We start from the raw sequence: 16,205 nt of genomic DNA on the forward strand, positions 1-16,205 counted from the left end.
ACTGTGGTTATCAGCTCAAGGCCACCATCTCAGATATCTAATCCAATTCTCTCTTGGTCTTTACATAGATTTTGGTCCAACAGCAGGCACAGAAATTTTGTCCAGAAATGGTTAATTAATAGCTTACATGGGTTACTTAAGTACAGTTAAGTGAATAGGTGTTCCTGCTGAATATAAAAAGTGGCCCTTTGTCGTCTTCTATATCAGTCTCGGGCTTCAGTGTAAACCATTGTTTCATACTTGACATTTCACTATTATTGTCTGAAATGGTTTCATTGCTTTTGATATGGGGAATAGTGGTGATTCTGTGCTTAATGCTATGGCTTGTTCTGGGAATAAGGAGGAGGTAAGAAGGATTGTTTTCATACATTATTTCATGAAGTTTTCTTCTCTGTTTAAAATCACAATACATTAGCATTTGTGTTTGTTAATTAAAATTAATGATATATATTATATTTTCGTATATTAGTAATGTATATAATTATATAACATATGTATAATTTTATAAAATTAGTATGTTTAAGAAAAACAGTCTGATTTAGTGGTATCTAGTTTGTTTATTTATTTATTTAATGATTCACTTTTTATGTGTACATGCTTTTCAAAAAAGGTGAGATGCTCCCAATTACTTAAACTAGGCACATAATAAATACAAAGAAAAGGAACAAATGCATGCAACATATCTGTGTCAGCTAATTAATTATGGGAATTGGAATAAAGAGTGTCTAATTTATCAGAAGTGGCTAGCACTGTTGCTTGTTTGGTCTGCATAATGTAAACAGGATGCTTAATGACTTTTCCTACATTGTCATTATACTGTTTCTGTTGTTTGCTCGTTAGATTAAAGAGAGAGAGAGAGATGAATGTTATCTGTGTGTGCTTTCTATTGAACGATAAGAAGTTGTACTACTAAAATGTAACCTGTAGCAGACATCCAAATGGAGGAATATATCCAAAGACATAGCAATTCAGCATGTGCTTTCCGTTCCTTGCCCCAAATTACAACCTTGGTTCAAATATGAAGCTCTAAGTGTGAAAGAAGCCAACAATAATTCGTTTATCTTTCTTTGATGGGTTCAGATTATTTGATTGCCCATGACATTAATGATCAGTAACGTTCCATAATACTGCATTAAATTTTCCCTACTTGCTGTTTTACATGTGCATTACTATTGATGACTGGATGTGGGAGAGAACACATCTGTGTAGGCTTCTAAAGATTCAACCAGGCTGTTCAAGGAGGCTTGAATTAGCAATAAAATGTGAATGTGGACATGTGCATTGGCTATACATGCAAGCAGCTGCTTTTGCACTAGAATCTTCGCTCTGAAATCAGAGCAGTAGCTGAGTAGTAGATATGCAGAACAGTCAACACAGTTAAAGCTGGCAGGCTTGGTTTCTACACAGACGCACACGCAGCAGCAATACTAGTAGATCTATTGTTCCAAAGAGCAAACAAGGCAGAGCACTCAAACCCAACAGATATTGCATCTATTGCAGCAAACCAGCTGCCAAGTCTGGGCTTAGCAGACTCTCAGAGGTGGCTTCTTTCACATAGAAAATACATTTAAAAATATGTATTTATATCTCAACTCTGCCCAACACACATGCATGCTCTGTAATATTCATTTGGTAATAAAACTTATCCAGGTAAACATAGTTTGCCATGAACTACAATTTCTATTTAAAATAAAGAGACACACCAACCAAGAGTAAACAAGGTAGAAGTGATATGTTTAAAAGCAAAGGTAAATTTCATCAAATTTGATTTACAGTGTGTCTGATGCATTCTCATTATCAGGGCTATAACAAGCTTCTGTATTGTACCAAACTCATTATTTGCCAGTTATCTACTGCCTTCTTAGTGCATTTATTACTCAGAGGAGGGCAATTCCTTCTAGCAGTGATGGATGTGTGTAATAAATAGATTCTTGCGCAGCAGATTTGAAGGTCGTATATTAATTTACAGCCATAGTCTTCACCTTGTATATATTGCCTTTTGCAGACGTCCAAGTGAGCCACCCTTGGAGAATGGGCTACTGCCGTATCTTGGCTGTGCTTTGCAGTTTGGTGCCAATCCTCTCAACTTCCTCAGGACAAGACAAAAAAAATATGGTCCCATTTTTACTTGCAAATTGGCTGGAAAATATGTTCATTTTCTCACTGACCCCTTTTCATATCATGCAGTGGTGGGACACGGAAGACACCTGGACTGGAAAAAGTTCCATTTTGCAATCTCTGCAAAGGTAGCATTTAACTTTACCTGTTAAAAATATTCATGGTCTATCCTTCATCTATACAGACACCAGAATTATGGAATATGAAATAAAATCAGCAACAACAAAATATGTACAAAAATAGACTATTGGGCATCTTAAAACAACAGAGCAAGCTAAACAAATATCAGCTTACTGAACTTAAAATGCCCCAAGAAGGGAGAAATACCCAATATAAAAGTTGTGCCACCAAACAGCAAATTTGAGCCGACATTACAAGTGAGACGTAGTTTGCGTCACAGGCCAAACTGGGGCACTTGCTGGGCCAAATTTGGCCTAGGGCCCGGAAGTTCCCCACCCACCAGATCGAAATTGACTCTTACTTGAAATGATCTTTACTCAGACTAGTAACAGTGCAGGCTTGGCAGCAAGCCCAAGCTCCAGAAGTCAAGTTTCCAAGGTACACGAACGAGACCAGAAGTTTATAACTGAATGGAAGCTATGAACGTGCCCTGACAGTTGAAGTGCTCCTCCCACCAACTTTTAAAGATCTGGAGTGAGCTCTCTCACAAGACTATCTCACACTATGATGCTACCATGTCTGCACACGGATGATCCATCTGTGCAGATGTGCCTGATCCCACCTATGATAGTGGCAGCTGGTTATTGGAGACAAGACTGTGTCCTGCCCCTCTGTCTCCAGCTTCAATGTCACCTTGCCCTGATCAGCCTCTGTCTCTGACTGGTCAAATCTTCCCAGTTCCCTGCTGAAGCTCTGTGTTCCATGAGAGGGATGGTGGAGAGAGCCAGCCAATCTTCTACCCCTTCTTTCTCATGTGGAGTCATGTTAGCCATTCAGCCCTCTCCCCTCCCCATCTGTTCCTCCGTGTTCCTCCTTCTCCTCTTCTTTCTGGGGCTGCCAAACCATGCCAAATCCTAATGGAGCTAAGGGAGATCCTTCTTACCTTTTTAAAGTGCAATTGGAAGTGGAGCCCAAGGTTCTCATTAAGTTGTAATTAGTTTCCCTTAATATTCATATCTCAATAATATAACTGTCTCCACCATGAGCCTTAAATCCTTCCTTAATGTACATGAAAATTGATTTTAAGTACATATTTAAATGAATCAATATTGGTCCATTTAAGAAAATCAAGCTGCAATGTTTGTGCACTTACTTGGCAGTAAGCATGCCCCATTTAAATTCCTAGGCTTTACTCATGAGTAACATGTATAGGATTGTGAACCACAGATTGCTGGAATAGATATTAGTTTACGATATAGTTGCTATGAATTGATTTGTTTTGATGTCTAGGTAAGTTTTATTTTAATTTGAAGTAAATGAATACATATTGGCAGCAACAATGCACAGATTAACGTTCCACCAGATGAGTCTTACCATGACCTAAGGCTGATTGAGTCAGGCTCCATTTCCATCCATGCTAACCTAGATTAAGGCCCAATGAGTCCAGTAGGGCTTTCTTCAAAGTAAGCATGGAAAAGAGGGTGCCCTCAGTGGTACTTATTTCCAGTCAAGTATGCTCTGGATTACTGGTTCAGTGTCCAAGCCTTATCTATTGTCTTCTATGAAATTTGGAATGTTATTATGAAAGCTGAAGTACATTTCTACAGGGTGTGTGTGTGTGTGTGTGTGTGTTTGTGCGTGCATTGCTCAGTATTGGTAACAGCAAGTTTGTACAGTTAATTGGCTTCACTGCCCTCCTTAAAACATAAACCGTCTTCACCAGACAGCTATTAAGATGATGGATTTCGAAATCTGGAAGAAAAGATTTAGGATTACTCTCAAATTTAGTACTTAATATCATTTTGCCATCCTCCTTGGCAAAACTACAGCCTGTTCCAACTCCTCTTGGAGACAATTACAAAGCCTTAAATGGATACTGGATAGGGGTTCTAAGTGGTCATGCTTAATCTGTCAACATCCATCAACATCCATGTTTAATGATTTCTATTCCTGTACTAAATTATGGAGAAAATATTTTGCCTCTGATTTCACTTGTAAATTATTCTTCACTTAGGGCAGCATCCAAAGCGCTGCAGGCAGTTTTCTGCTTAGACACAGCTTTTCAGCTGTATCTCAAGGTGCAGCCTCCCAACAAAGGCCCTCAGAGGTGGAATGCTTTTCATAAATGGTACCCTATGAGATGCAAAGGGCTGTGCCTGCCTGCCTGAATAACTATTTTGCTCCCACATGCCAGCAGGCAGAGGTGTGGGCAGGGGGAAGGGATCGGATAAATAAAAAATTGTGAATAAATTGTAACATTCCCCATTTTTTCACAACAGGCATTTGGACATCGTAGTATTGACCCAGATGATGGAAACACCACTGAGAATATACACCAGACCTTCACCAGAAACCTGCAGGGTAATGCATTAACCTTTCTCGCTGAGTCCATGATGGAAAACCTGCACTATGTCATGGTAGAACCAAATGCATCGAGAATCGACTCCAGTGACTGGGTAACTGATAAACTTTATGAATTCTGCTGCCGTGTGATGTTTGAAGCTGGGTTTCTAACACTGTTTGGCACAGATTTTAACCCAGTGGGCCATGACAAGGGCCTTTCTGCCAACCAAGAAGCCCACAGAGCATTTATCCTCAGTACCCTGGAGAACTTCAAGGCATTTGACCAAGTCATTCCGGCCCTTGTGGCAGGCCTACCAATCCACCTGTTCAAAAGTGCCCACAGTGCACGAGAGAAGCTAGCTGATGCTCTGCTCCACAAGACCCTTAAAAAAAGACACAACATCTCTGAGCTCATTTCCCTCCGCATGTTCTTCAATGATACTCTCTCCACTTTTGATGAAAAGGAAAAAGCAAAGACCCACCTTGCAGTTCTGTGGGCTTCACAGTCTAACACAATACCTGCAACCTTTTGGACTTTATTCTTTCTTATTAGGTAAGTAGCTACATTTCCCATGCTACAGACTTTGGCTTACCATTTACCAGATGGAACATAACATGGTGGACATGTCGCCGCTCATGAGCTGCATTTCCCTGCACTGGTCTTGGACAGTGCAAGCCTAATGATGTCTACTCAAAAGTAAGTCCTATTGAATTCAATGGGGCTTACTCCCAGGTGAGTGGAATGAAGACTGCACCTTTATTTCTTTTGTTCTTTTTACCTCTCCCTCTGCTATCCCAGAGTTGTCCTTAGTTATGGTAGCTCTATGTTCAGAAGCGATGCACATCTAAAAACTAGATTCCGGGGACAAACAAATACAGTGGTACCCTCATGTTAAGAACTTAATTTGTTCCGGAGTTCCGTTCTTAACCCGAAACTGTTCTTAACCTGAGGTATCACTTTAGCTAATGGGGCCTCCTGCTGCCGCCGCGCCACCACATGATTTCTGTTCTCATCCTGAAGCAAAGTTCTTAACCCGAGGTACTATTTCTGGGTTAGTGGAGTCTGTAACCTGAAGCGTCTATAACCCGAGGTACAACTGTAATTGAAGATGGCTATTGCCCTGATGTCCTGTTTGTATATTTCCCAGGAGTGGGGACGGGCATGAGGGTTTGGCCAAAAGCAAGTTACTTAGGTAGGTGTTACATGTTTGGAGGGTGTGGTTCAAAGTGGTCATTTCATACTGAGTTGGTATGAAAGACAACATTCAGTGCTAGGGCCAGGGTACCTAGAGCAGGCAATCCCAGCTTGGACCTCTCAAAGCCTCCAAAATACAACTAGATGACCATGCCATCCTTGATCATTCAGGCCTGCCTGCAACTCTCCCCTGCTTTTGGATGTACCTGCAGACAATGACTCGCACTTTTTTTTTCTTGCACTAATTGCATGGACTAGATTATAGTGACAATTGTATTATGGTTTCAGGTAAAAAAGTAAAAGTAAAAAAAAAAGTTAAAAAATTGTACTTTTTTAATTTCAGGAATCCAAAAGCAATGGAAGCAGCTATTGAAGAGGTGCAACAGGTGTTAGAAGATGCTGAGATAAAGATAGACTCGACCAGGAAACCTATTTCTTTGAACCGCAAACAGCTGGATGACATGCCTATATTAGGTATAGTTGCTTAACCTGAATCCTCTACTTTTACATACTAACGATAAAATAACATATTCCAATATTTAGGAACCATTATATGATTGAAACTGCTCAGTTCTCTAATGCTCTTAGTTACAGTCATGTTATCCTAAATATGTGACAACAATCAGTTTCATTCTAACTACAATAGCGTTTGGTGGAAGCATACAAATTCCAAGGAATTTTGTTGTTCTCCCCATTGACTTGCTTTTATTTGTGTCCATCACATTACTTTGAATTTTGCAATCTGAGCAGCAGCACACCTGTGTATACTGTATCTAGGTTGAAGGTTTCTCTTTCTTTCTTTCCTACACAGATAGTGTTATCAAGGAAGCAATAAGGCTCTCCAGTGCATCTATGACAGTCAGAGTTGCTAAGGAAGATTTCGTTTTGCAATTAGGCAGCAACTCCTACAATATCCGCAAAGATGACACCATAGCTCTTTATTCCCAGCTGTTGCATTTTGATCCAGAAATCTACTCTGACCCCCTGGTGAGTAATTGACAGCTTCAAAACAAAGCTGTGAACATCAGCAGAATTGCCTTAGTGCTTGCAGCCAACCACTTGACATCAATATTGTTGCCTCTTATTGCACACAAGTGCTGGTGTTTTGCTAGATGAATTCCAGAGCTCTTTAAAAGGCATTCTGGAGTGAAGCAAGGAAGGAACATTTAGCAGCAGCAGTTGTATGCCAAACAAGCAGAAACTTTGGTAAAAAATTATGATTAAAAATGTTCCCTCTCCTTTTCCAATTTCATGAGCACAAAAGAGTTGATTAATACTTTAATAATTACAGAACTGCTAGCTGTAATTTATTTTGTATTTCAATAATTAACTGAGATGAATTTATTTTATCTTTATTGAAAAAGAATGGTAGAACATTTGGCAACTCAAGCTTTTGGAGGAACTCGTATACAAATCCAATTTAAAGTATTAATGAAGATGAACACACATTAATATTTCATTTGCAAATCTGAAATAATCTTATGCTTCCTAAATGATGTTGAGTTTAAAACTGCATTATTTTGGACTTTTTTTTGCAGACATACAAGTATGACCGCTATCTTGAGGAAAATGGAAAGAAAAAGACCACTTTTTACCGCAATGGTCGCAAATTAAAATATTATTATATGCCTTTTGGAATGGGACTTGCAAAATGTCCTGGAAGATTATTGGCCGTTCATGAAATTAAACAATTTTTGACTTTATTGCTATCTTATTTTGAAGTGGAGCTTCTTGACAAGAATGTGACATGCCCGTCTTCAGACCAATCGCGGGTCGGACTTGGTGTTTTACAACCTACAAGTGACATTGATTTCAAGTACAGATTAAAATGCCTATGAATGTGTGGAAGAAAAATGTTGTTTGTGTATTTGGTATTGTGTATTTGGTATTTGGTATTTGGGGTAAAAAAATTCATGCAGTGATGGCAATGGAATGCATTAGGAGGAATAATGAGGGCTGGGAGAAACTATGTTGCTTAATATGGTTGTATAGAAAATGTTTCCTTTTTTTATAGGCTCAAAAATAACAAGAAATACTATACATATCTACTCTATGTGCTACTGCTGGGTCTCCAGTGGAGCTTTTGAGTCATAGTAGGGGTGTCAATGTGAGGAATGTGTGTTCGGACAACACAGTTTTGTGCTGGCTAGTAAGGACAAGAGAGATGGAAGAGACCAGCAAATCCACCTGTATATCCCACTACTGATTTTGAGGCCTGTGATTTTTGTCAGGATTGAGAAGGGGAGAGAAAAAGCATCTGGGCCTTATTGACACCATCTCTTTATTTTGTGTTTGCTTTTTTGCCCAGTTGCTTCTACAGTGGTGCCTCGCAAGACGAAAATAATTCGTTCCACGAGTCTTTTCGTCTTGCGATGTTTTTCGTCTTGCGAAGCACGGTCCGTCGCAACTGCGCCTCTTCAAGCGGCTTTAAAAAAAAAGCGCAAGACGTTTTCGTCTTGCGAAGCAAGCCCATAGGGAAATTTGTCTAGCGAAGCAACGCAAAACCGAAAACCCTTTTGTCTAGCAAGTTTTTCGTCTTACGAGGCATTCGTCTTGCGGGGCACCACTGTATAGACAAGGGGTGAGATGCTTCTTGCTGTGGATACCTGTAGGCAACCATTCATAAGTATTAAAAAATACTGCTCAGGATGAGAGCCTGAATGGATTGCAGAATAGGGATGAAAGGTCTTAAGTTGCTCAAAAGTCCCAGCATGAGTCTGTTGTCACAGAGTGGAACCCCCCTTGCATGAGAGGCAGAGGGGGAGTGAGTGGGCTGTAACAGGTGAAAAATGGGATGGGAACTGTTGCTTAAACCAATGATTGTTTAATCTGTTTGAATGTTCTGTGTTGTTTTTTACCTTAGGTATTTGGTTAAATATATGTATATATGTATTGCAAGTAAGTAAATAAGTGACCAAGCTTCTGAGCTGACGGAGAGGTTACTTTATCTCTTTCTGTAGAAGCTGGTTGCATAATGCCGCAAACAAAACTTGCAGACAAACAGACAAAAAGGGGTTATGATTTAGCGTCATCAGGGCAGCTGGTACAAAACTTGTCCTGATCTTTGGAAGAGGATGAAATGCTTATGCAGGCAGGGATGGTGCTTATTTAAGGCTACTATATGCTGGCATTCGAGATTCTTAAATGTATCATGTTCCAACCTTCACATTTATCCAAATGAGGTGTGTATGTGTGCATTGTTAATTTCTGTTCATTACATTTTCTTCAATAAAATATCTCAATCACTTTTCAAAGGTGTCTGATTAATCTTGTGAAATATATAAGCAAGCAAATAAATAAATAACTCAGCCATGGGGATGCAAATAACGATCTTGGGCGAAACTCAGAAAAAGCGCTATCCTTGCTCATGAGCAAACAGCTGGTGGGGTGTTTTGCTTATAATCATGTAGCAACACTGTTAGAGAACAAAAAACAGGGTGCTTACAAAATACCATATTTTTGGCTGGGATTCAACCACTTACTGGCAAATTCAGGTTGTGCAATTAAAGTTGATTTTGAGGTCTCACACAACAAATCCATTTCTCTCAAAAAAAATATGTTTTTTTGCGATAAGGAAAGTGATGAGAAAAAGCACTGGAAAGTGTGGTATAACAGTTCCTTGATGCACTGAAATCAGATGAAATGCTCAATAAATAGGCTTACTATTTATGGGATGGAGATGGAGATGAGATGGAGAACAAATTTGACTCAGTTTGTATTTAAAGGCAAATCTACCTAATTCACAATTTTCAAAACATGATTATGATCTAAAACACAGTCTTCCTCCAAAACGGTCACTCTCCAAATGGCTTGTAAAATGTGTATATTTGTCAAAACCACATACAAAAATGTCTTTATTAAACTTACGAGTTTCAATAAAGACATTGCAGTGAAATGATTAATTTTCATTAAAGCTGCTCGGCTGGTGGCAATGGCCGCAGCTGTGTTTCAAAGCACAGAAACAGGAATTTAAAACTGGTAAAGTGAGAAAGCCACCAAACCGAAATTGCCCATCTGCAAGTGACCTTAGATATTGTATATTACAAGAAACTGAGCACGCTATTACAGCAAAATATTTAAAAAATATGTACCATGTTCTCTCCCTAGAGCATAGATGTCAATGTTTCCCTTTTTTTAAGGGAAACTCCCTTATTCCGAATAGGATTCCTCGCAAGAAAAGGGAATAGTTGACAGCTATGACCTAGAGTACCAATAGACAATAGTAACCCCACTCTGGCTAATTCCCATCTGGCACCTGACCCTTTCATCATTAAAGTCAACAGAACTACACCAGTTTGCCTAATATGAAGAACGGAACCCTCCTGTTTACTTAACCTGCAATAACTTCAGTTTACAAGGCTCTTCTGTCCAAATTACCCGAGAACATACAAAGGATTTTTCAGTGCAATTCATGAAAAGACGACCGACAGTGTCAAATTCATCTTTTAACTTATGAAGTAGCAACATAGGCCATAATAATCTGCTTATTAGTTACTGATACATAGATGTTTCCTAAGTTCAACTGGACACTGACTTCCCCAGTTGCAACTGGAAGGAAAATTCCCAAGCCTTGTACGTGGGTTATGTTTCTTATTTCCCGGCATTCCCAAGCCAATGCTTCTGGGAAACACAGAAGCAGGCTTGTATTTATTTCTCATTTTTCTTCCCCCTACCACCTGATATTCAAAAGGCACTAGTGAAAAGGTACTATTGTAGTGTGGATAGTTCCTGTTTAGGGCTACAGCCAGCAAACCTCACCCACTTCCAGAATACTCCATTACATCCCTCCTCCTCCTCTTCAATTTCCCCCCCAGTCAGTCAGCATTCCATGCACATGGACCATGTTCTGTCCTCAATAAGCTGGTTTTGGTCTCTTCCCCTGCTCCACTTGAGTTTTACACCCTGATGTGTTTTTTGTGCTCCTGCAAACCTTGGGGCTCCACCCCCACCTCCAAAGCCTCCTGGTACCTCCATCTTGTGTGCAGATGGTGCCATTTTGTGTGCATAATGCATTCACTGTCTGTCTATAGGAGAAGTGCCTCAGAACTTGCAAGCTCTGCTTAGCTAATTAATAACAATCATCACTTGGCAAACATTGGAGGAGAGCTATCACTTCCTTGTGGACTTCCTTCAAACCTCTGGCAGGCCATATTAACTAGATAACAGGAGCAATAACTAGATATGACAGGGGTGGTCAGATTTAGCAAAGCCACAGGGAGCACCCAGTTTGCCCTGTAGCTCAGTTACTGCACATGTCCTACAACTATGTGTTGCTCTCTGAGCAATAAATTGCAAAGGGACCAGGAAAAGCTACACTGTCTGAACTGCCTCCCACAGCAGTAGGAAATTGTCTACCACAAAAGTCTACAGAACCTTTACTATAACTAATGCAAGCATATACCACTAGTTAGCTATTAACTCTGGGAAAGAAACAGAAAGCTCCATCCATGGGTGTTGTTGTTGTTTAGTCGTTTAGTCGTGTCTGACTCTTCGTAATTGGGATTAAATCTAAATTTACATTTCCTGGGAAACATCACAACCATTTTTGACGAGGGTCAGCTCTGTCACCTGGCCTTGAGTTTTGATTGGCTAGAGACCTCCTCATAGAATCGCAGAATTGTAGAGTTGGAAGAAACCACAAGGGTCATCTAGTCCAATTCCCTGCAGTGCAGGAATCTTTTGCCCTATGTGGGGCTCGAACCCACAACTGTAAGAGTCCCATGTTCTAATGCTCCACCAACTTTGCTATCTCATGACCTTCCTGTGACCACACAGTGGGGAACTTAGGTGCTCTGGACCTATGTGCAGTGAGAAGGAGCGCAATCCATCCAACCCCCTGTGGACTTCAGCACAGTAAACAGGCTACAAGAACTGCCTCAGAGCATACACAGTGTGAAAACTTGGAACATGCCTTTTGCAAGTTTGTTCTATGCAGGTGTTCTATCAAGCTGTCTTTATCTGAATGCAAACACTACATGGCAAGTATGACTAGCAAACATTACAGCCATCTCTGAGCTCATTGCTTCTTCAAGAGAATTGGGACATACAGTATACAAACATTTTCCAGAAAAAATCTGAACTCAGGAAACACTTGAATGTACTGCCTTTTTACAGTGGCTGAATGGCGTGTGCCCAGGCAACTTTTGAAATGTCCCGTGGTGGAAAAGTTAAAGCACCCTACCTTGTTTTATTTCAATCAGCAATGGGAACCTCCACCCCACACACTAAATTAGGCCTGGCACTGGGCTGCAGCATTCTGCACTAACTGGGGTTTGCAGGCCAAGTGAAAGGGAAGCCCTACACATAGTGCATTGCAATAATCCAACCTTGAAGTCCCCAGTGCCTGAACTAAAGGGGTCAGCCTCTCCCATCCCAGGAACAATTTGTAGTATATGTAGACCCAGTATATTTTTCCTGCTCTTCCTATATGGCAGGGGTGGGGAGCCTCAGGCCTTAGGGCCATACAGGACCCTCCAGGGCTCTCTAGCCAGCTCAGGGGACTCACTGCAGACCTCTCCCACTCAGGCCACACCAGACTGCTGGCCCTGCTTCACACCTTCCTTGTGTGTTTTGCTTGGCTAGGTTATGCTCCCGAACTGTGATAATGCCTTTTGCATGCCTGGATCTCCATGTGATCCAGGCATGGCTGGATGTGCTGAAACCTCTGACTTTAGGATGACCAGAATAAAGGCTACTGCTCCACCCACTTTTGCCTCTGACCTTGCCTACCTATGCAGCTCCCAGAAGCTTCCCCAGGAGGGGCTGTGGGCCTTTGGCTGAAAACGATTCCACACCCTGTCACAGACTTTGTATCAAATGCAGGGCCGGCCCACTTAGGAGGCAAGGTGAGGCAACCATCTCAGGCAGCAGAATCCACAGGGGCAGCAGATCCCAATGTAGATCTTTCCCTGCTTGTCCCTGGTGTATTTTCCCTCAACCCTTCTTCTCTGGTGGGAAGGGGGGCACTATTTTGTGGTCTGCCTCAGGTGCCAAAATATATTGGGCTGGCCCTGTCCAAAAGATTCTCTCCATTCCAACAGCTAACTGTTCTTACATTCTCCTTTAAAACCAAGTACTCTAGCTTTCTTTGTCATTTCACATCATGGGTTCAGTTGTGCATTGGTTCTCGAATTTAATCCATTCTGGGAGTCTGTTCGACTCCCGAAACGGTCCGAAACGGTCCGAAAACCAAGGCACAGGAGCTTCCTGCAGCCAATCAGAAGCTGCGTAAGCCACGTCGGATATTCAGCTTCCAAAAACGTTCACAAACCGGAACATTCACTTCTGGGTTTGTGACGTTGGGAGCCAATTTGTTTGACAACTGAGGCGTTTGACTACCAAGGTACGGCTGTACATTTAACACCCTGTCCACTACACCGCCCTAACTCGGGCTCAAACTACACATGCTTTTAACCTGAATCTATTGCAATGGCATAGGCAGCCCAATTTAAAGAGCAGAAAGGGGGATTGTGGGTGAAATGTGAGGAACACTCTCCTTGCTTGCTGCTTAAGCCTCTGCAGCTCCTCTGCCTAGGTGCTTTTATCCCAGATTTATTCACTTCTGGGATCAGACGTGTGAGGCCTCAGGTGAGGAAGGCCCCATTGCTTTTTCTCCCAACTCTGCTTTCTATGTGCTTGGGGCAGATTCAAGTTTGAACACAGAGATCTGCCACCGTGTCATGTGTAGTTTGAGCCTCAGGCTATCAACATCAGCTTTACAGAAGAACACATATTTTACAATATACCAGATAAGCTGTATTGTAAGTAGCTAGCTGATAAGCAGTCAGCCTTGAGTATAAACAGTCAGCCTTGAAAATATAGCCTTGACTAGCACTGGTCAAGGGCCTTCAGTATTCCAGGTATCTTTAATCACTTGTATAGTAAATGGAACCATCAATTATCCTTGAACCTTTGAACAACAGAAGTCATTTCCATTAAATAGATGCCCAGAAATATTACAGTACAAAATATATTACGTTAAGAAATAGAGATATAAGCAACACCTTACAGATATAAAAAGACCTTGATTATTGAGCCACACGTAGTTGCCAGGTGATTGAAATAGACGAATTCTTAGAATGTAATGCTTACATTGTCAATATGTACTTTAGAGTATTTGACTGAGAAACCAGATAGATGTCCATATTGAATTAATAAAGTTTTAATCTTAGCGATGGATGAAATTGGATCTGAAATCAAAAGAGCTACATAAACTGCAAACAAACTTTTATGTTGTACACCAGGCACATCCAACTCTCAAAAGACTGCAATCTACTCCCAGTAGTGATCTACCCATTAAGTTGTTGTGCTTCTTTTTAGGGAGAAGGAGCTGTTTTTTTTACAAGGGGGGAGAGACATTGCTCCCCTAAAAAAACCCGATGCAACAGCAACGACTATTTTCATTTTCAAACTACTTGGCAAAACACCCATTTGAAACAACGGAGGAAAAGACTGACGCAGGGGGGGAGGCACTTAAACTCCGCTGCTTATCACTACTGCAGATCAATAGGGATCCTACGATCAACTGCAATCATCATCTGGGTATTGTCCAGTCAATCACGGTCGACCAGTTGGACATCCCTGTTGTACACCAACCATTTCAGAACACTTAATGCCTGAATTCTTACTATGAAACCTCACTGCTGTTGCCAGAGGTTCCATAGGAAGACGGAAGTCTGGTTTAGTACCTCTTCCAATTTTAATGTAGCCATTTTCAAAGGCATTTAGTCTAATGCTGGCTATGCTTTTATAATATACTTTGTGAATAGTCTTTAAGAATATACTTCTAAAATGAAACCGTTCTAATGCTGCAGTTTAAAAGACCAGTTTAATGAATCAAAAGCTTTCAATGCATCTACAGTAATTTTAAAATAGCTAAAGGTATTCCATGTTGTTTGCTATGCCATATAATATTTAATAGTCTGTGAATTGGATCTGATATTTGCCTACCCTTAATGTACCACACTTGATCTTGATGGGCCAATGATGGTAGGATTGTACTCAAGTGATTAGCAAGTACAGTGGTACCTTGTCTTACGGATAGGATCCGTTCTGGAGGCCCATCCGTAACATGAAAAGCCTGCAACTCGAAGCGCCGCATGTGTGCAGGTGCGCAGTGCGATTTGGCACTTCTGCACATGTGGCGAAACCTGGAAGTAACCCATTCCGGTACTTCTGGGTTGCTGCGGGACACAAGACGAAAACACGCAAACTGAAGCGGACGTAACGTGAGATATGACTGTACAGCTATGAAGTTTTATCTTGATTTAACAAATTGATTGGTCTGTAAGAGTTGACAACAATTTTGTAAATTATTTGAGATGATCTCATATCACAAGTTTTATTGATTTCATCTTCAGTAATTCTAGAATTTAGGAAGATATTTTGTTCTGTAGATAGTAACCGATATAAGTTTTTTTGTGTCAGATTAATTTGTAGGGACTGGAGAATATAAGGATTGCTAAAATGTTTTAAATTCCTCATGAATTTTCCTAGTATCAAAAGCATTTAAGTAATCTGTGTTGTATCTTGCACCACACCAATGTGATTATGAATTCTGCCATTTCATGGCACCTAATAATATCAAGGAGGAGTGACATGCAGGAAATTATAAGCATTGCTCCCCCTCCCTCCCTCCCTCTCTCTCTCTCTCTCTCTCTCTCTCTCTCTCTCTCTCGTGCTATTTATTCCTGTGTATGCGCTTCATGTACAATCTTAAAGCACAAGCTTAAGTTCCTGGATGTTTTTGAATGAGCACCGATAAGAGTCATACTTGCCACATATGATATCCCATCATTAGTAGGCAGCTTCTTTAAAGTACCCAGACAGTGGCTTTAAAGAGTTTCATGGTTAATAGGTGTTTGGCAGAGAGGTGATCAGCTGACGTAACTTCTCATGTCACTGTAGCACTGTGGCAGGAATAAGAAATCACAGTGACACAGCTGTCAAAGAGGCCCCTTGGACAGGGGAGAATGCTAAATCAACTTTATTAAAAACTGAAATTGATAGTAATATGCAACATTCTACTGAAGTTGTTAAATAATTAGCAAGAATTCAGCTGAAATATCCTTCTTATCCAAAAAGCCTGCCTAATTTAAAGTTAATTCTGTTTAATTTTTTATGCTCATTGCACTAACAAGGGCTGCAGCCACCACTGTGTTCATCTACATTAATGGTTTTGCAAGAGACTAAAGGTTGAAAACAGCCTCCAAGCTGGATGGCACCTTTTTATGTAGATTGGCTTAAATCCAAGTAAAGCAGTACTGGTTAATCATGGGACCAATGCTACTTAACAATTCCTATCCCTGACTAACTGATATATCAGTTAATCTTCTCCAGGTTTAGCTCAGAAGAAATCATGAACACCAAATTCTGCAAGTCACAAATGCTGTAATTTGGATTATTTCTAATTTTGGTATTTGACCAAAAC

The 16,205-nt window shown here is 40.7% G+C and overlaps 1 protein-coding gene across 1 annotated transcript; it reads left to right on the top strand.

Moving 5' to 3' along the window:
- The first annotated feature begins 208 nt into the window (after positions 1-208).
- CYP7A1 (cytochrome P450 family 7 subfamily A member 1) lies at positions 209-7,681 on the top strand. Its single transcript, XM_083517932.1, has 6 exons — positions 209-346; positions 2,006-2,246; positions 4,518-5,134; positions 6,120-6,250; positions 6,588-6,763; positions 7,315-7,681. Exons 1-6 carry the CDS (start codon positions 267-269, stop codon positions 7,612-7,614), a joined length of 1,545 nt encoding a protein of 514 aa, XP_083374058.1. The 5' UTR covers positions 209-266; the 3' UTR covers positions 7,615-7,681.
- Positions 7,682-16,205: the final 8,524 nt, after the last annotated feature.

Source organism: Podarcis liolepis (genome assembly GCF_965112155.1).
Source record: "Podarcis liolepis genome assembly, chromosome: 8".
In the NCBI taxonomy this organism is placed as follows: domain Eukaryota; kingdom Metazoa; phylum Chordata; class Lepidosauria; order Squamata; family Lacertidae; genus Podarcis; species Podarcis liolepis.